This window comes from Dendropsophus ebraccatus, chromosome 3, assembly GCF_027789765.1.
Source record: "Dendropsophus ebraccatus isolate aDenEbr1 chromosome 3, aDenEbr1.pat, whole genome shotgun sequence".
In the NCBI taxonomy this organism is placed as follows: Eukaryota; Metazoa; Chordata; class Amphibia; order Anura; family Hylidae; genus Dendropsophus; species Dendropsophus ebraccatus.
In genome coordinates, this window is record NC_091456.1 from 159,993,291 (window position 1) to 160,009,876 (window position 16,586).

Sequence of the window (16,586 nt, forward strand, 5' to 3'; positions counted from 1 at the left end):
GGCGGCTGGTGATTAGCAGACTATACAACGGGAACGGCTTACAAGTGATTGTTTATGTACTGATCAGAAGGAACACACAAGAAACCCTCCCAAGAAAGTAAAGATTCTCAAGAAATTGAATTCTATTCAGCACCTGACTCTTCATATTGTGGCTCAGTTACCTACAGGCGGAAATAACCATTTAATACCCGAGAAGACAAATGTATTAATCCACAGCAGCACTATGGCCATATATTCAATGTCATCACGTAAGATTGCATCCCCATGTGACAGATGAAGAATCACTAACAGGGCCCATGAAGTGTGGTTATGACAAGTATGTCTCAAGGCACAGATGCAATATCACCAGCTGGAAAACCTTAAGAAATGACTGGCAGAATTACGGCGACACAACATTTGGGCGCTTTTCAGCTTTGCCAAAGGACAAATTTCCTATTACAGAGTTATAACTTTCTCGTATAAGACAATGGAGAATAAAATAGCAATCTGTATAAAAGCCTTTATGTCTTTTATATTGGGGAGGCGGAATGTCTTTTAAAGGGAACCAATCACAAAAAAAAAAAAGTGCCTATAAAGCTTAGGTCTTCATTACGGCACATGCGCAGTACATCAAGATCCTATGCCTGCAGTACTTCGCATGTGCCATAATGAAGACGTTAGAGCGACACAATAGAAGTACCTCTTGGCGACGTAGTGGAGATACAGTACTCTGAATCATGCCATATCAATTCCCATGTGGGGAAATTTTCTGCACCACCTGGATGACATTATTCCATTATTAGTCGTGCTTTAATAAGTGTTGTTTCTTCTTTGACATTTCAGAAAACTTTGAATAGATCAATAGTACTAGCAAGTATAAGAAAATCTGTAATATCTCTTATCAGACAAAAATCCTCTCTTAGACAAAAATTATCATAGCAACGGTTTTTACAACGGTAGTTACAACTTGTAATCTGATCCCTGAGCTAGGAGAAAAAATACCATATACAAGGTTATTAATGGCCAGATATAATGCTGCTCCCCATGTACACACACAGGAAAACTTATCCTGAAGTCACCTGAGACGACTGCTACAGTTAAGTAGACAAGTGTTGATGGGATCCTTTTGTGGATTTACACTGGGAAGTGATGTTTACAATACCCTGAGAAACAAATTGTAAAGGTTATTTCCTTAAGCCACTTAATTTTATAAAGGGTGTGTTCAATATAATGTGGTTTGCTGTACTTTATTATTATTAATTTATTTTATGTGCTTGTTAAAAGCAGGGTAAAAAAAAAAAAACACATTTTTAAACAGCTTTAAAGGTTCACTGCAAAACCATAGCAAAAAGCAGAGAATGCAGTAACATTAGTGACTATGTTATGTTTTTGGGGAAAAGCCTGGGGGAGGTTGTTTGCTTTTTATGCAAATACAGCATCCTGCTTTACAAGATTTTAGGAGGGCTTATCTGGTTGACAGTCATCTCTCCTGTCTCCCTCACCCCCACCCCCTTCTAAAAATATATACATAATACTTAAGCTTAAGGCCTACATTAAAGAAGGACTCCAGATTTTTTTTTATGTGCACCCCCGTTGCGCTCTGGCACATATACTCACCAGCACCACCAGATTATCGTTCCATGTAATAAAGACAACGATCAGCCGATGATCGTTGTCATCGGCTAATCGTTGATATAGGTTCTGGCCTATAATCGTCAGGCGCCGACCGCGCACCGCTACGTGTAATAGCGTGCATGGCCAAAGCTGACGATATGAAAGGAGGAATACATTACCTATCCAGGCTGCAGGGCTCCTCTTCCTCTGTGCTTCTCCCCAGGTCCCGCACGCTCCAGCTTCACAGAGGCCTGTCTCAGCTGACAGGCCGCTCGGCCAATCACAGGCCGGGACTGTCGCCGCCAGTGATTGGCTGAGCAGCCTGTCAGCTGAGACAAGACGCTGTGAAGCTGGAGCGCGCAGGACCCAGGGATAAGCACAGAGGAAGAGGAGCCCTGCAGCCTGGATAGGTATGTATACAGTTTAAACAAGGGCTGCAAGGACATTGGTAACGATCATGTCCCTGCAGCCCTTGTTAAATGATTATCGGGCTGTGTAATAGGCCCAGTAAACGAGTGCCGATCTAGCAGATCAGCCCTCGTTTACAGGTATTATCGGGCCCCCATCAGCCCGTGTAATACCACACTTTGTTTCAGTTCTGCATTGCCGTTCAAATCCCACGCACGTTCAGGTCATCGCTCTTCTGACCCCTCTGTCTTCATGTCGATTGAAGGCTGGAAATTACCCTCACCAATGCATCTCTATGGGAGAGCGTGACTTCCAGCCTTCAATCGACATGGAGACAGAAGAGCGGTGATGTGAATGCTTGCTGGATTTGAAGGGTGGCACAGGACCAGAAGGAAGCTGCACCACGGGGCAACAATCATCGCTGGTAAGTATACGTGCCAGGGTGCAGCGGGGGGGAAAATAAAGAAAATTTCCAGAGTGCTTCTTTAATCTAATGTGTATAGCTAGCTTAACTAGTTTAAGGGTAAAGTTATAGCCTGAAAGTAAGATTCACCAGGATTTTAATTGGTCCTTGTGCAAAAAGTTTTATAGCCAAAGGAATTAAAAATTTTTTTTAAATAATTCACATCAGGGTAAATTCAAGCAGACTGAAGTGAGATGACCCCCAAAAATTTCAATTTTCAGTCAGTCTGAGCTACTTGTATTCTGGATGTTCTTACAAATTAAAAGCTTCATTTACTGCGCATGGAGAAAGCAGATTTCTGGAGGTGAGGCGATCATGAGGCGGAAAATTATCATTGGCAATATGAGGATATTTCACTTTACAGAAATGAAGACAGACACCAGAACACGAAGAAATAACGCCAAAGTAAACGGAATGCAGCGTGGTGTTAGCTCCGTGTCCTGCTGATGGATGGGTCACTAATGGAAAGACACAGGTTCATTTACCGAAAAGACCTGATAATAATATTTGCCTTAATAAAAATGGAGAATATCATGGATGATCTATTTCCATCTTCGCTAATCAGTTTTATTTCTCCCGCAGACAAATTTGCCTGTCACCAGGACCTGTCTATGAAGAATATAACAATGGGTTTATCTGAGCCTTAGATGGCTGGTACAACAGTAGGTTCAGATAAAAAACAAAGGGGGAGATTTATCAAACATGGTGTAAAGTGAAACTGGCTCAGTTGCCCCTAGCAACCAATCAGATTCCACCTTTCATTTTCCAAAGACTCTTTGAGGAATGAAAGGTGGAATCTGATTGGTTGCTAGGGGCAACTGAGCCAGTTTCACTTTACACCATGTTTGATAAATTTCCCCAAATGAGTATAACCAGAAAAACAGATAAGGGACCTGGCGGACATCTCATTCCTTTATGTTTTTCCCAACCTTCTGGCCTTCTATTCTATGCTGCTAACTTAGGGCCCTATTACATGAAGCGATTATCGTGTAAAAACCTGCCAAAGAGATAGCTAGTGATAACCAGCGATATAATAATAAACGATTCTAACATTGTTACGGTCACCAATTGCTGTTATGAACAATCATTTTTGTCTAGTCATTATATGGTCGTCTAATCTTTGCGGTGGGGAGAAGTGGTTAGTTTTTTCCCATAGTGACTGGAAGATTTGTTATTACACAAATACATTGGCGGATTATCAGCAAAGATCACAATCACAATTTTGTGTTCATCATGCTGTTGCTTAACCCTACTATGCCTAACAATGCTCGCAAGCGATCAATCGTTTGTGTGTTGTTTTGTTTTTGGCACAGTAATCTCTCCGTGTAATAGGGCTTTGACATGGGTGACAACCCTGAGCTTGGGCTTTGTCATGACACGCTCTTTCTGGGTATAACTATATTTTTCATGCTTTAACATAAGATGACGCCGCCTGTTTAAACTGTTTCCCTAGAATCTATGGGAGGAACAGAGATACAGTACTGCAGCAATGCACTTGGCCATCTCTATATCTCTAGCGGGACTACTCCTACGAGCAATGTATTTCCATAAGCCATACTACCATTTTAGCTAGTTGGATGTATACTTTTTCTTTGCAGGGCTCATAAAATATCATTCATAGAATAAATGTTATTAGAGTTATTCACATAGCTAACCCTTTCAGGTGTCGGCCTTTTCTCACTATCCATTACATGTCATGCAGGTGTCCTGTGGTATCCGGCACCAAGACATCAGCAGCAGATCCTGTAAGATGTAAGTGCAGCCTCCATGGATTGGACCTGCTTTCCAGCATATTCGACAAATTCTTGATTGAATTGAGATCTTGGGAAGTTGGAGGCCATTAGGGGATCGTGCTAGCATGAAGGTGTGTACCTGATCTGTCCTATGATAGGTAGGTGGTACACGTCACAGTAACCTCCACATGATTCTCAGCAGAACATTGCTCAGACCATCGCCCTCACACCACTGGCCTGTCTTCCTATAGCATATTCGGATTCCATCTCTTTCCCAAGTGACAATCACCCGGCTGTCCACAAACACAATTCATCAGAGCACGCCATCTTTTTCCATTGCCCCATGGTGCAGTTTGATGCTCAGATGCCCACTGTATGAGTTTTCTGCCGGAAGCACACTAATCCTTCAGTCAGCAGTTCACTAGTTATACATCCTTTCATAGGTAACAACCATGGCATACTAGTCCTACCATATTGGAGGTGATCCAATCATAACTATAATAACACTTTCCCATTCTTCCTGCTTCCAACATCCAACTTCAAGAACTAACGTGTGGAACCCATGGCTCTATTCATAACAGAGCCAGCAGGGCCCGATACGGAGATAGCCAGGGGTACAGAGGTCGGACCCCCTGCAACCTCCTACTTTTTCCCTATCCTATGGATGGGGGAAAGGGATTTTTTTCCTGGACAACCTCTTTAATATATCCCACTCAGACACCACTGGGCACAGGGATGAAGTTATTCATGTCACATGTCATTGCTTTTATTGTTTTAGCTTACAGGTGTCAAGCTTTAGCTTTGGCTGTCCAGGCACAATGGAAATTGAAGTTTTGCAACAGCCGGAGGGCCGCAAGTTTGACACTTAAAGCTGATCGTGTACAGTATGTACTTCAGTAAGAGAGCACCACAGGCCCTTCATTCTAGTGATCAGAGACGGGCACATAAATTACCCTCCTCTATGCAGCCACATCATCTGGACCCCCTGCGGTCCTACCGAACAGCACTTACATTACCAGAGAATTAGCTTAGGTAGAAAAGCAGGAGGTCCAGGGTTGTCAGCAGTCATATCGCTGCCCAGTGATGCCAGCCTAAACATGAAACAAAAAAATTACTACATGTATTGTGCAGATGATAACTAAGAATATTCCATTATCTGTCAAACTACAAGAAACTTTAAGCGAACACTGTGAAAGTAATGTATTAATATTAGAGAAGTATAATTCTTCATCCTTCCGTCTGCTCGGAAAGGTCACCCTCCGCACTGGAGACCGCGAGCAGAAGGATGCGAGTCCTGTCCACCATCACTGAAAACATTTACGCCACATGACAACGCCATTTATCAAAGTCGTGAACACAACACTCTCTCACCTGGGGTCACTCCGGCAGAAATTCTATTCCAGGTTTTACAGCGCAGCCAGACGGGGAGAGAATAACCTACAGACCACAAATCACCCCCCGGCCGGCCGGCACAGAAGCCCCTCGCTTCGCCACTCAGGACCCATTACAGGAGTTAATCATTCCTTGTTTTCACTGCCGTGTGCGTCTCCTCATATAGTCTAATGAGCGTCTGGTGCTGACACATTACCCGGCGTTCTGCGTGTCTCAGCATTCCCCTGCCTCGCTGTAGATTCCATAGGACATGAGGTGGAGTTTTCCCAATCTGCAATTCTAATAAATATTGACTGGGATGAATGATGGCGCCATGCTATACCATGTATACGGCTAGCGCACCATGGCAGCCACACACAGCATCCTATAGCTCACTATTGACCATCTACAAGTACAAATAACAATAACACTAAAAAGGAAAGTCCAAAAAGTCATGGATCGGAGTGTTTTAGGGTATCAGCCGCCACCATCACTATGTGTATGACAGGAGAGCATCACAATGCCGAGCACACACGCCTCACACTCCGAGATGCAGAGATATTTACCTTGGCTGGAACACAAGCCGCTCACTCACGTCCGGCTTATCGCTGCTGTCATTATGGGATTTCCACGTGTGTCTGTGTGTTTATCCATGTATACAAGTCATAGATAGGTATACATACACATGTCAGATATAGATTGTGAGTGACATGAATGATCAATGTGTACAGCGCTGCAGAACATGGTAGTTTTATACAACACCTTATATATAGGGGCTTGTGTTACACTGTACACGCATAGGTACTATTTACACAAGCCTTTATAGAAATACACATATGTTGATAACTGCTTTTAGGACAGTGACTGTAATGTGTACAATGCTGCAAAATATGTCAGTACTATGTACACAAATGGTATATACAATCCTTACATACCTTCATAGATAGATATACAAACAGTATCATAAGTGTAAGCTCCATTGCGGACAGTGACTGCAATGTGTACAGTGCCACAGAATATGTTGGCGCTATGTAAACAAACAGTATATACAAGCGTAACACACGCCTTCATAGCTAGATATCCATACCCTAATGTATTGGAGACAGATATGACTGCAGTGTGTACAGAGCTGCGGAATATGATGGTACTATGTAAGTGAACTAATAATATATATATATATATATATATATATACACACATACACACACACCTTTGCCAGGTATATGCAAACCTTACACACGTTCATTGGCAGATATACATACAGTATCAGACGCTACATTGGGGAATGTGTACAGTGCTGCAGTATATGCGCTTTATAAACATACACTATATACAGTAGGTATACACACACACCCACCATCTTACACTATATACAGTAGGTATACACACACCATCGCACACTATATACAGTAGGTATACACACACCATCTTACACTATGTACAGTAGGTATACACACACACCATCGCACACTATATACAGTAGGTATACACACACCATCGCACACTATATACAGTAGGTATACACACACACCATCAGAGCTATAGTGACTGATATGTGAGGCTGCAATGTGTACAGTGCTATAGACGATGATGGTGCCATATAAACACACGGTACATAGGTAAATACATATATGCACACCTGAAGACCCCTTCATAGATATAGACATGCTGGGTGCAGGCTCCATTGGGGATAGGTGTGCAGTGCTGTGGTATATGTTGGTGCCATACACAGGCAGTATGCAGAGGTATACAGCTACAGGTCTATATAGTGTGTATGGAGGCAGAGGTATACAGCTACAGGTCTATATACAGTGTGTATGGAGGCAGAGGTATACAGCTACAGGTCTATATACAGTGTGTATGGAGGCAGAGGTATACAGCTACAGGTCTATATACAGTGTGTATGGAGGCAGAGGTATACAGCTACAGGTCTATATACAGTGTGTATGGAGGCAGAGGTATACAGCTACAGGTCTATATACAGTGTGCATGGAGGCAGAGGTATACAGCTACAGGTCTATATACAGTGTGTATGGATGCAGAGGTATACAGCTTCAGGTCTATATACAGTGAGTATGGATGCAGAGGTATACAGCTACAGGTCTATATACAGTGAGTATGGATGCAGAGGTATACAGCTACAGGTCTATATACAGTGAGTATGGATGCAGAGGTATACAGGTCTATATACAGTGAGTATGGATGCAGAGGTATACAGGTCTATATACAGTGTGTATGGATGCAGAGGTATACAGGTCTATATACAGTGTGTATGGATGCAGAGGTATACAGGTCTATATACAGTGTGTATGGATGCAGAGGTATACAGCTTCAGGTCTATATACAGTGAGTATGGATGCAGAGGTATACAGCTACAGGTCTATATACAGTGAGTATGGATGCAGAGGTATACAGGTCTATATACAGTGCGTATGGATGCAGAGGTATACAGGTCTATATACAGTGTGTATGGATGCAGAGGTATACAGGTCTATATACAGTGCGTATGGATGCAGAGGTATACAGGTCTATATACAGTGTGTATGGATGCAGAGGTATACAGGTCTATATACAGTGCGTATGGATGCAGAGGTATACAGGTCTATATACAGTGTGTATGGATGCAGAGGTATACAGGTCTATATACAGTGTGTATGGATGCAGAGGTATACAGGTCTATATACAGTGTATGGATGCAGAGGTATACAGGTCTATATACAGTGTGTATGGATGCAGAGGTATACAGGTCTATATACAGTGTGTATGGATGCAGAGGTATACAGGTCTATATACAGTGTGTATGGATGCAGAGGTATAAAGGTCTATATACAGTGTGTATGGATGCAGAGGTATACAGGTCTATATACAGTGTGTATGGATGCAGAGGTATACAGGTCTATATACAGTGAGTATGGAGGCAGCATGGCTCTCACCTCCTCGTCCGCCTCGTCGTGCTCCCCTCCGCGTCTCCCGGCAGCCGCCCCCTCCTCCCGTCTCAGGTGTTGCCCCTCAGAGTCGCAGTCGGTGCTGCTCCCCCCGGTAGACGCCTTCATCTCCCCTTCTGACAGAGTCTGGGAGCCGGAGGAGGAAAGTGATGAGGAGGAGGAGGTGTCCGCTCCCTCGGAAACTTTGCCGTCCATCTCCCCGGGACCGGAGTGAGCGCTTCCTGAGCCGGCACCGCAGAGAGGCGCTGAGCGGGTACCGGCATGGGTTATATACGGCGGGTCAGGTGAGTGCGGAGAAGCCGGTGTCACGGAGAGCCATGTCCGGGAGATGCGCAGACCTTCTCCCACCTTTCTGCCTCTGCAAAGCCGCCACTGGCCGCAACCGCTCCACCTCTGCCGGGCGTGCCCGGGGAATCCGCTCCAACCCGCCGCTCCTGCAGCCAATGAGCTCGGAACCCGGGGGCGGTGCGAGCAACAAGTCTCTGCGGGCAGCGGCAGGTGAGAGCCGGGCAGTGCCACAGGTAAGGGGGAGCAAGGTAGTGCCACAGGTGAGGGGGAGCAAGGTAGTGCCACAGGTGAGGGGTTAGCCGGGCAGTGCCACAGGTGAGAGAGGAGCTGGGTAGTACCACAGGTGAGGGGGAGCAAGGTAGTGCCACAGGTGAGGGGGAGCAAGGTAGTGCCACAGATGAGGGGGAGCAAGGTAGTGCCACAGGTGAGGGGGAGCAAGGTAGTGCCACAGGTGAGGGGGAGCAAGGTAGTGCCACAGATGAGGGGGAGCAAGGTAGTGCCAAAGGTAGGGAGAGCCTGGCAGTGCCACAGGTGGGGGGGAGAGCCTGGCAGTACCACAGGTGGTGGGGAGCCGGGCAGTGCCACAGGTGAGGGGGCGCAAGCTAGTGCCACAGGTGAGGGGGAGCAAGGTAGTGCCACAGGTGAGGGGAAGCAAGGTAGTGCCAAAGGTAGGGGGAGCCGGGCAGTGCCACAGGTGAGGGGGAGCAAGGTAGTGCCACAGGTGAGGGGGAGCAAGGTAGTGCCAAAGGTAGGGGGAGCCGGGCAGTGCCACAGGTGAGGGGAGAGCGGGGCAGTGCCACAGGTGAGGGGTTAGCCGAGCAGTGCCACAGGTGAGAGAGGAGCTGGGTAGTACCACAGGTGAGGGGAGAGCGGGGTAGTACCACAGGTGAGGGGAGAGCGGGGCAGTGCCACTGGTGGGGGGGAGTGCGGGGCAGTGCCACAGGTGAGGGGAGAGCCTGGCAGTGCCACAGGTGGGGGAGAGCCTGGCAGTGCTACAGGTGGGGGGGGAGAGCCTGGCAGTGCCACAGGTGGTGGGGAGCCGGGCAGTGCCACAGGTGAGAGAGGAGCCGGCAGTGCCACAGGTGAGGGGAAGCCGGGAAGTGATACAGGTGAGAGAGGAGGCGGGCAGTGCCACAGATGAGGGAGGAGCTGGGCAGTTCCACAGGTGAGGAGGAGCCTGGCAGTGCCACAGGTGAAAGAGGAGCCAGGTAGTGCCACAGGTGAGAGAGAAGCCGGGCAGTGCCACAGGTGAGGAGAGCCGGGCAGTGCCACAGGTGAGGAGAGTCGGGCAGTGCCACAGGAGAGAGAGGAGGCAGGCAGTGCCACAGGTGAGGGAGAGAACCGGGCAGTACCACAGGTGACAATGGAGTCGGGCAGTGCCACAGGTAAGAGAGGAGCCGGGCAGTGCCACAGGTGAGAAGAGCTGTGCCACACAACCCCACAGGTCAGGTGTAGGACAGCCAAACATTGCCACAGATAAGGGTGGTAGGTATTACCACAGGTGAGCTAGTGCACTGCTTCAGGTGAAAGGCAAAACATACAGGGCAGATGAGCTGTTATAGGAGGCAAAGACTTTGAATGACCTGATATATTATTGGCCAAACACTATGCCCACTATGTGCTAAAATGATATTTCTTCACTGCTTGGTACTGCCATATAAAGTCTCCAGTTTAAAATGGATGGGAGATCTGGAAATAACTGGATGTGCTCACCTTACGTATGCCAGGTAACTCCTATTCAAAGACATATTGTAATCCTTAATCCCTTAACGACATACTCATCTCGATACTCATAACGAATCTTTATGAAAAAAACAAAATAACGTGAAAAATTGTGTAAAAATGCATTTTTCCAAATTTGGAACTTTTCTGCTGGTTATGCCACATAAATTATATTTTACATAGCATTAGCAACATGTCTACTTTATGTTGGCGGCATTTATTAAACTATATTTCATTTTTTTTAGACAATAGGAAGCTTAAAACATTAGCAGCAATTTTCCAAATTTTCAGTAAAATTTCTAAATCAGATATTTTTAGGGACCTGTTCAGGTTTAAAGTGTATTTGAGGGGACTGTATGTTAGAAAGCCCCACAAAGCACCCCATTTCAGAAACTGTACCCCCCAAACTCTGCAAAAGCACATCCAGAAAGTTTTTTAACCCTTTAGGGGAGTCACAGAAATAAAAGCTAAGTGTGTAAGAAATTTGAAAAATTTTATTTTCTGTGCAGAGATTTTATTGTAATCCAATATCTTTCATAATGATAAACCTATTAGCAGAGAAATGCACCCCAATATTGATTGCCCCGTTTCTGCAGTTTATAGAAATACCCCATATGTGGCCCTATTGCGCTATTTGACACAACCACAAGCCTCAGATATAAAGGAGCGCCTGGTGAATTTCAACGCCTCCGTTATATTTGGTCATTTTTGACTGTACCACTTCAGGTTTGCAGAGGCTCTGGGGTGCCAAAACCTAAAAAACACCCCTAAAGGTACACCATTTAGAAAACTACACCCCTCAAGGAATGTAACAAGGGGTGCGGTGAGCATTTGGACCCCACAGGTGCTTCACAGATTTTCAGAACAATGTGGTGTAAAAAAGGAAAAATTCTATTTTTTACACTAAAATGTTGTTCTAGCCTTCATTTTTCATTTTTACAAGGGGATAAAAGAAAAAAAAAACACCAAACGTGTAGCGCAGTTTCTCCCGAGTACAGAAATACCCCACATGTGGACATAAAGTGCCAAGCGGGCGCATGACGAGCCTCCAAAGAGAAGAAGCGCCAATTGGCCATTGCAAGCTGGATTTTACTGGAATGGATTTCAAGGGTCATGTCGCATTTACAGAGCCCTCGTGCTGCCAAAACACTGGAAACCCCCCACAAGTGACCCCATTCTGGAAACTACACCCCTCAAGGAATCTAACAAGGGGTGCAGTGAGCATATGGACCCCACTGGTGACGGGCACAAATGTGGAACAATGTGAAGTGAAAGTCAAAATGTTCATTTTTTCACTTTCACGGCACACATCAAGGGGTCCATATCTTCACTGCACCCCTTGTTAGATTCCCTGAGGGGTGTGGTTTCCATAATGGGGTCACTTGTGGGGGGGTTCAACTGTCTTGGCAACACAGGGGCCTTTTAAATGCAACATGGCCCCTCGAAATCCATCCCAGCCAAATCTAGCCTCTAAAAGCCAAATGGCGCTCCTTCCTTTTGGAGGCTTACTCTGCACCCGCATGGCGCTTTATGTCCACATGTGGGGTATTTCCGTACTCAGGGGAAATTGCTCTACACATTTAGTGTTTTTTTTATCTTTTAACCCCTGGTGAAAATGAAAAAATCAAGACAAGATCAATGATTTAGTGTAAAAATTAAACATTTTTTACACTATATGTTAGTCTAGCCTTGATTTTTTCTTTTTCCACAAGGGGTTAAAAAAGAAAGTGAACACAAAACGTGTAGGGTAATTTCCCCTAAGTACGAAAATACCCCACATGTGGGCATAATGTGCCATATGGGCACAGGGCAAGCCACCAAAGGGACAGAACGCCATTTAGAGGCTGGAATGGAGGATGGAGGCCATGTCGCAATTAAAAAGCTCCTGTGTTGCCAGGACAGTAGAAACCTCCCCACAAGTGACCCCATTCTGGAAACTACACCCCATAAGGAATCCAACAAGGGGGTACAGTGAGCATATGGACCCCACTGGTGACGGGCACTATGTGGAACATGTGCCGTGAAAATAAAAAATAAAATTTTTTCATTTTCACACCACAAATGTGCCTGTCACCAGGGGGCCATATCCCCACTGCCCCCCTCGTTAGATTCCTTATGGGGTGTAGTTTCCAGAATGGGGTCACTTGTGGGGGGTTTCTACTGCCCTGGCAGCACAGAGGATTTATAATTGCATCATGGCATCCTCTAATGGGAATGGCGGCCATACCTACTTAGCTGGGGAAAAGGGACAATTCTAATTTATTTGGGGGTATTAGGCCAATTATTAGTTTATAAGGTTGAAAATGACAGGTGTCCATCAAATTCAACCTGTGTTGATCAAGAGGAAGGCAAAAAAAAACCCTCGTAAGGCAGACGACAGTAGCCTCATCACAGGGGAAAAATTTCCATCCGACTCCATAATGGCGATCAGAACAATCCCCGGATCAACGTGACCCCTGAAATAAGAATAAGGGACAGAATTTAGATAATGTAGAACTCCGATGACGTGTGGTACGCCTTGAAGCGATCCAGTATGCAGAGGCCAGGGCGATCAGGACAGGTGGCACACTGGAAAATGGTGTCCTTCCTGATCCCCCTGTTACGCCACACTCTGCACTTCTTCTGTGGTCTCCTGTTTTCCAGTGTGGGGGACGTGACCTGGAAAATGTTGTCCTGGTGCGATACGGGGTCCCTCATATCTAGAAGCGCTGGGTCCGCTCCATGGCTGCTAAATATTAGGGCTCTATTACTGCTTCTGATATTTTCGGATCGTGCCGCAAGCTACAGTAGCTCGGGCAGCGAGGGACCGGAAGAGGGGGTGCTGGTATAAAGGTTATCCCCGTACAGGTGGTAACCTTTATCCAGCAGTGGGAAGATCAGTTCCCAAACGATCTTCCCACTAACTCCGAGGATGAGGGCGGCATCTGGGGGCTGGATTCGGGTGTCCCTTCCTTCATACACTCTAAGGGTACGTGCACACTGCGGAATGGCGAAGGATAACCCTTTGTGCATTCCGCAGCTGGCACCCACCAGCGGACTGATGCAGGCGCGCGTCTCCGTCCGTGTCATAGACTGCATTCTATGCACAGGCGGATTCCGCCCTCTGTCCAAAGAATGAACGTGTTCATTCTTTGGACGGACGATGGAATCCGCCCGTGCCTAGAATACAGTCTATGACACGGGGGGAGACGCGCGCCTGCATCAGTCCGCCGGTGGGTGCCAGCTGCGGAATGCACAAAAGGTTATCCTTCGCCATTCCGCAGTGTACACGTACCCTAAATCTGTAAGTGTACCCAGAGGTACTCTCACAGAGTTTGTAGAATTTCACGCCATACCTTCATCTGTTATTGGGACGGTACTGGCGGAAAAGACGTGTCTGGGGGGCAGCGTATGCTACGCTACTCCCAGACACGTCAATGGATGATGAGGACGATGAGGATGAATGGAGGAACGAAGGATTCCCCCATTCATCCTTACTGGCTGCTTCGGTGTCGGAGGCAATAATAACGTATGCCTCTGGCGCTGAAAACACCCTGGGGGCCATCTTTATACGGGGACTAGTATATGGGGTATGCAAATGTGTAATGTAGTGTAGTGTAAAACTTTATTCCATGTAGTGTGGTGTAGTGTAGTGTTTTTTACGTGTTTTATTGACAGTAAGAAAAAATATCCCTACGCGAAGAAAGAAGCTGCTGATAAATGCCGCACTTATGTGCGGCACTTATCAGCAGACAGTGGCGGTAGGATATAGGGGGGAAAAAATGTCCCTACGCCAAAAAGGAGGAGTTGCTGATCAGCGGCGCACTTATGTGCGATGCTGATCAGCACTCAGCGGCGTTAGGCGCAAAAAAATAAAAATTTGGAAAAAAAAAAATCTTTTTAACCCAAAGCAACTGATCAGTGAATGATATTCACTGATCAGCTGCTAGGGGGCAGTAGAGCGACGCTGCCGGAGATTGCAGAGGCCCGCCGAACCCGAGGACCCGAGCGTTTCCGAAGCTTTCCGACTCTGGTCAACCGAACCCAGAAGTAACCCGAAGAAGAGGCAAGGACGGCGCGGACCGCAGATCGTCGCTCCGGACGCCCAGATCAGTACACCTGCACCACACACACCTGTTCTGCACCCCTCAGCTACCTAGCTGAGGGGTGCAGAACCCGGCGACACTGTTTTTTTACAGTTTGATCCACCCCCACGATCGCCGTGATAGGCCGGCCAGTACCGGCCGGCCCATCATGGCGATCGTGGGGGTGGCATCGGCGCCATCTTACCCCAGTACACTAATGGCGATTGGTGCTATCTCGGACAGCACCAATCGCCATTGCTTTCTGGGTCACCGATGACCCGGAAAGCTGAATTTAGCTGCTATATGCTGATCTGTATTGATCAGCATATAGCAGCGATCGTCGGCACGGGAGGGGTTAATCACCCCCCGTGCCGACGAGCAGAGATGGCCTGCTATACATTATAACAGGCCATCTTCCCCGACCGCTGTGTGTGAACACACAGCGATCGGGGAAACAACGTTTGCGTTAAAGCCCAACCTGCGGGGGCGTATACTTACGCCCGATGTCGTTAAGGGGTTAATACACTCCTGGTTTTGGTTGCAATATGAGGACCACAATACTGACTGAAATATACGTAGTGTGAACCCAGCCTTAAAGTGTGAAAAATAAAATCAATAAAAGTTTTGCAAAATGCCCCATAGCCCCTCCCCAATAAAAGTGAAAATCACCCCCCCCCTTCCCATTTCATACATAAAACACATAGAAAGAAATAAAGTTAATTAACATATTATATACCGTAGCGTGCGTAATTGTCCGATCTATTAAAATAAAAAACTATTCCCGCACGGTGAACGGCGTGAAAAAAAATAAGCGCTAAAAAAACGCAGAGATTGCCTATTTTTAATGCCATTTTTTGTATAAAAAAGTTAATATAAAGCGATCAATACGTTTGATCTAGAAAAAAATGTTACTAATAAAAATTAGAGATCATGACGCAAAAAATGACACCCCACACGACCCCGTGGTGAATAAATAAAAGCGCTATAGGAGTCACAATATGGCCATTTCAAATATGCCTATTTGCACAAAAAAAAATGTTTTACTGCTAATACAAATAGTAAAACGTTAGAAAACCTAGTAACCATACATATCACCGTGTTCAGACCGACCTATAGAATAAAGGAAATATGCCAGTTTTACTGTTAAGTGCATTACGTAAACATGGAGCCCCAAAAAATTTGCGGAATCACATTCTTTGACCTAAGTTCACCCCATAAATGATATTTGGGGGGTTCTGTCATTCATTTTATGGCAGACTGAAAGATGCCATTACAAAGTACAGGTAGGCGGGGTCTATGAGGCAGGATTCCGTTACCTCAGCAAGAAATAGAATGGTGATTGCCATGAGGTGAAGCAGCATCTTTCCTCTCCATATTACACACAGCAGCAGCACTGCCCTAACACTGTACATCCTTAGGCCGGGTTCACACTGAGCAAAACTAGAGGAATTCCGCAGCGGACAATTCCATTGCCTCCCTCTCATAATGGGAGTCTATGGGAGGCGCGCGCTCCTGCTCTGTCCACACTGAAGAATGAACATTATTTAGATGTGGGATCTAAATAATTATGCTGCCATGACCCCTTAAAGGGATTGTCTGTGGCAGGACAGTCTGCTACATTACAAAATAAAATATGGTACTCTCACCTGTTTTATCTCCATCATGTCCAGTTCTGCCGTTTTGCCGGATTTTTTATCAGGAAATTCAGACGAATTTCTGGACCCATAGAGTTACATTAGTCACGAACACCGTTCAGGACTTAAAGGGAAGGCCCAACTCAACTTGCTGCTGCACAACTGCCACTCCCAGCATAGATTCTTGTGCAAAACAACTCCCGGCCTACCTCCTTGTGTTCATTGTATTAACAAATGAATTAATGAAAGCAAATATTTTTAAAAAAGGGATTAAATTAAAAACCACAGTGACAACAAGCCACACCCCCTACACACAATACACAAGTGACATCCACAATAAGCCACATCCCTAGTTGTCAAAGCCA

At 46.0% G+C, this 16,586-nt stretch overlaps 1 protein-coding gene across 1 annotated transcript in view; it reads right to left on the bottom strand.

Moving 5' to 3' along the window:
* The window catches only part of MAST4 (microtubule associated serine/threonine kinase family member 4), a 371,265-nt gene extending 362,323 nt beyond the window's left edge, over positions 1-8,942 (bottom strand). The window contains exon 1 of the mRNA XM_069963543.1: positions 8,502-8,942. Coding sequence (XP_069819644.1) covers positions 8,502-8,708 — 207 coding nt within the window. The 5' untranslated portion in view covers positions 8,709-8,942. The remainder of the gene's footprint in view (positions 1-8,501) is intronic.
* Between the last annotated feature and the right edge of the window lie 7,644 nt (positions 8,943-16,586).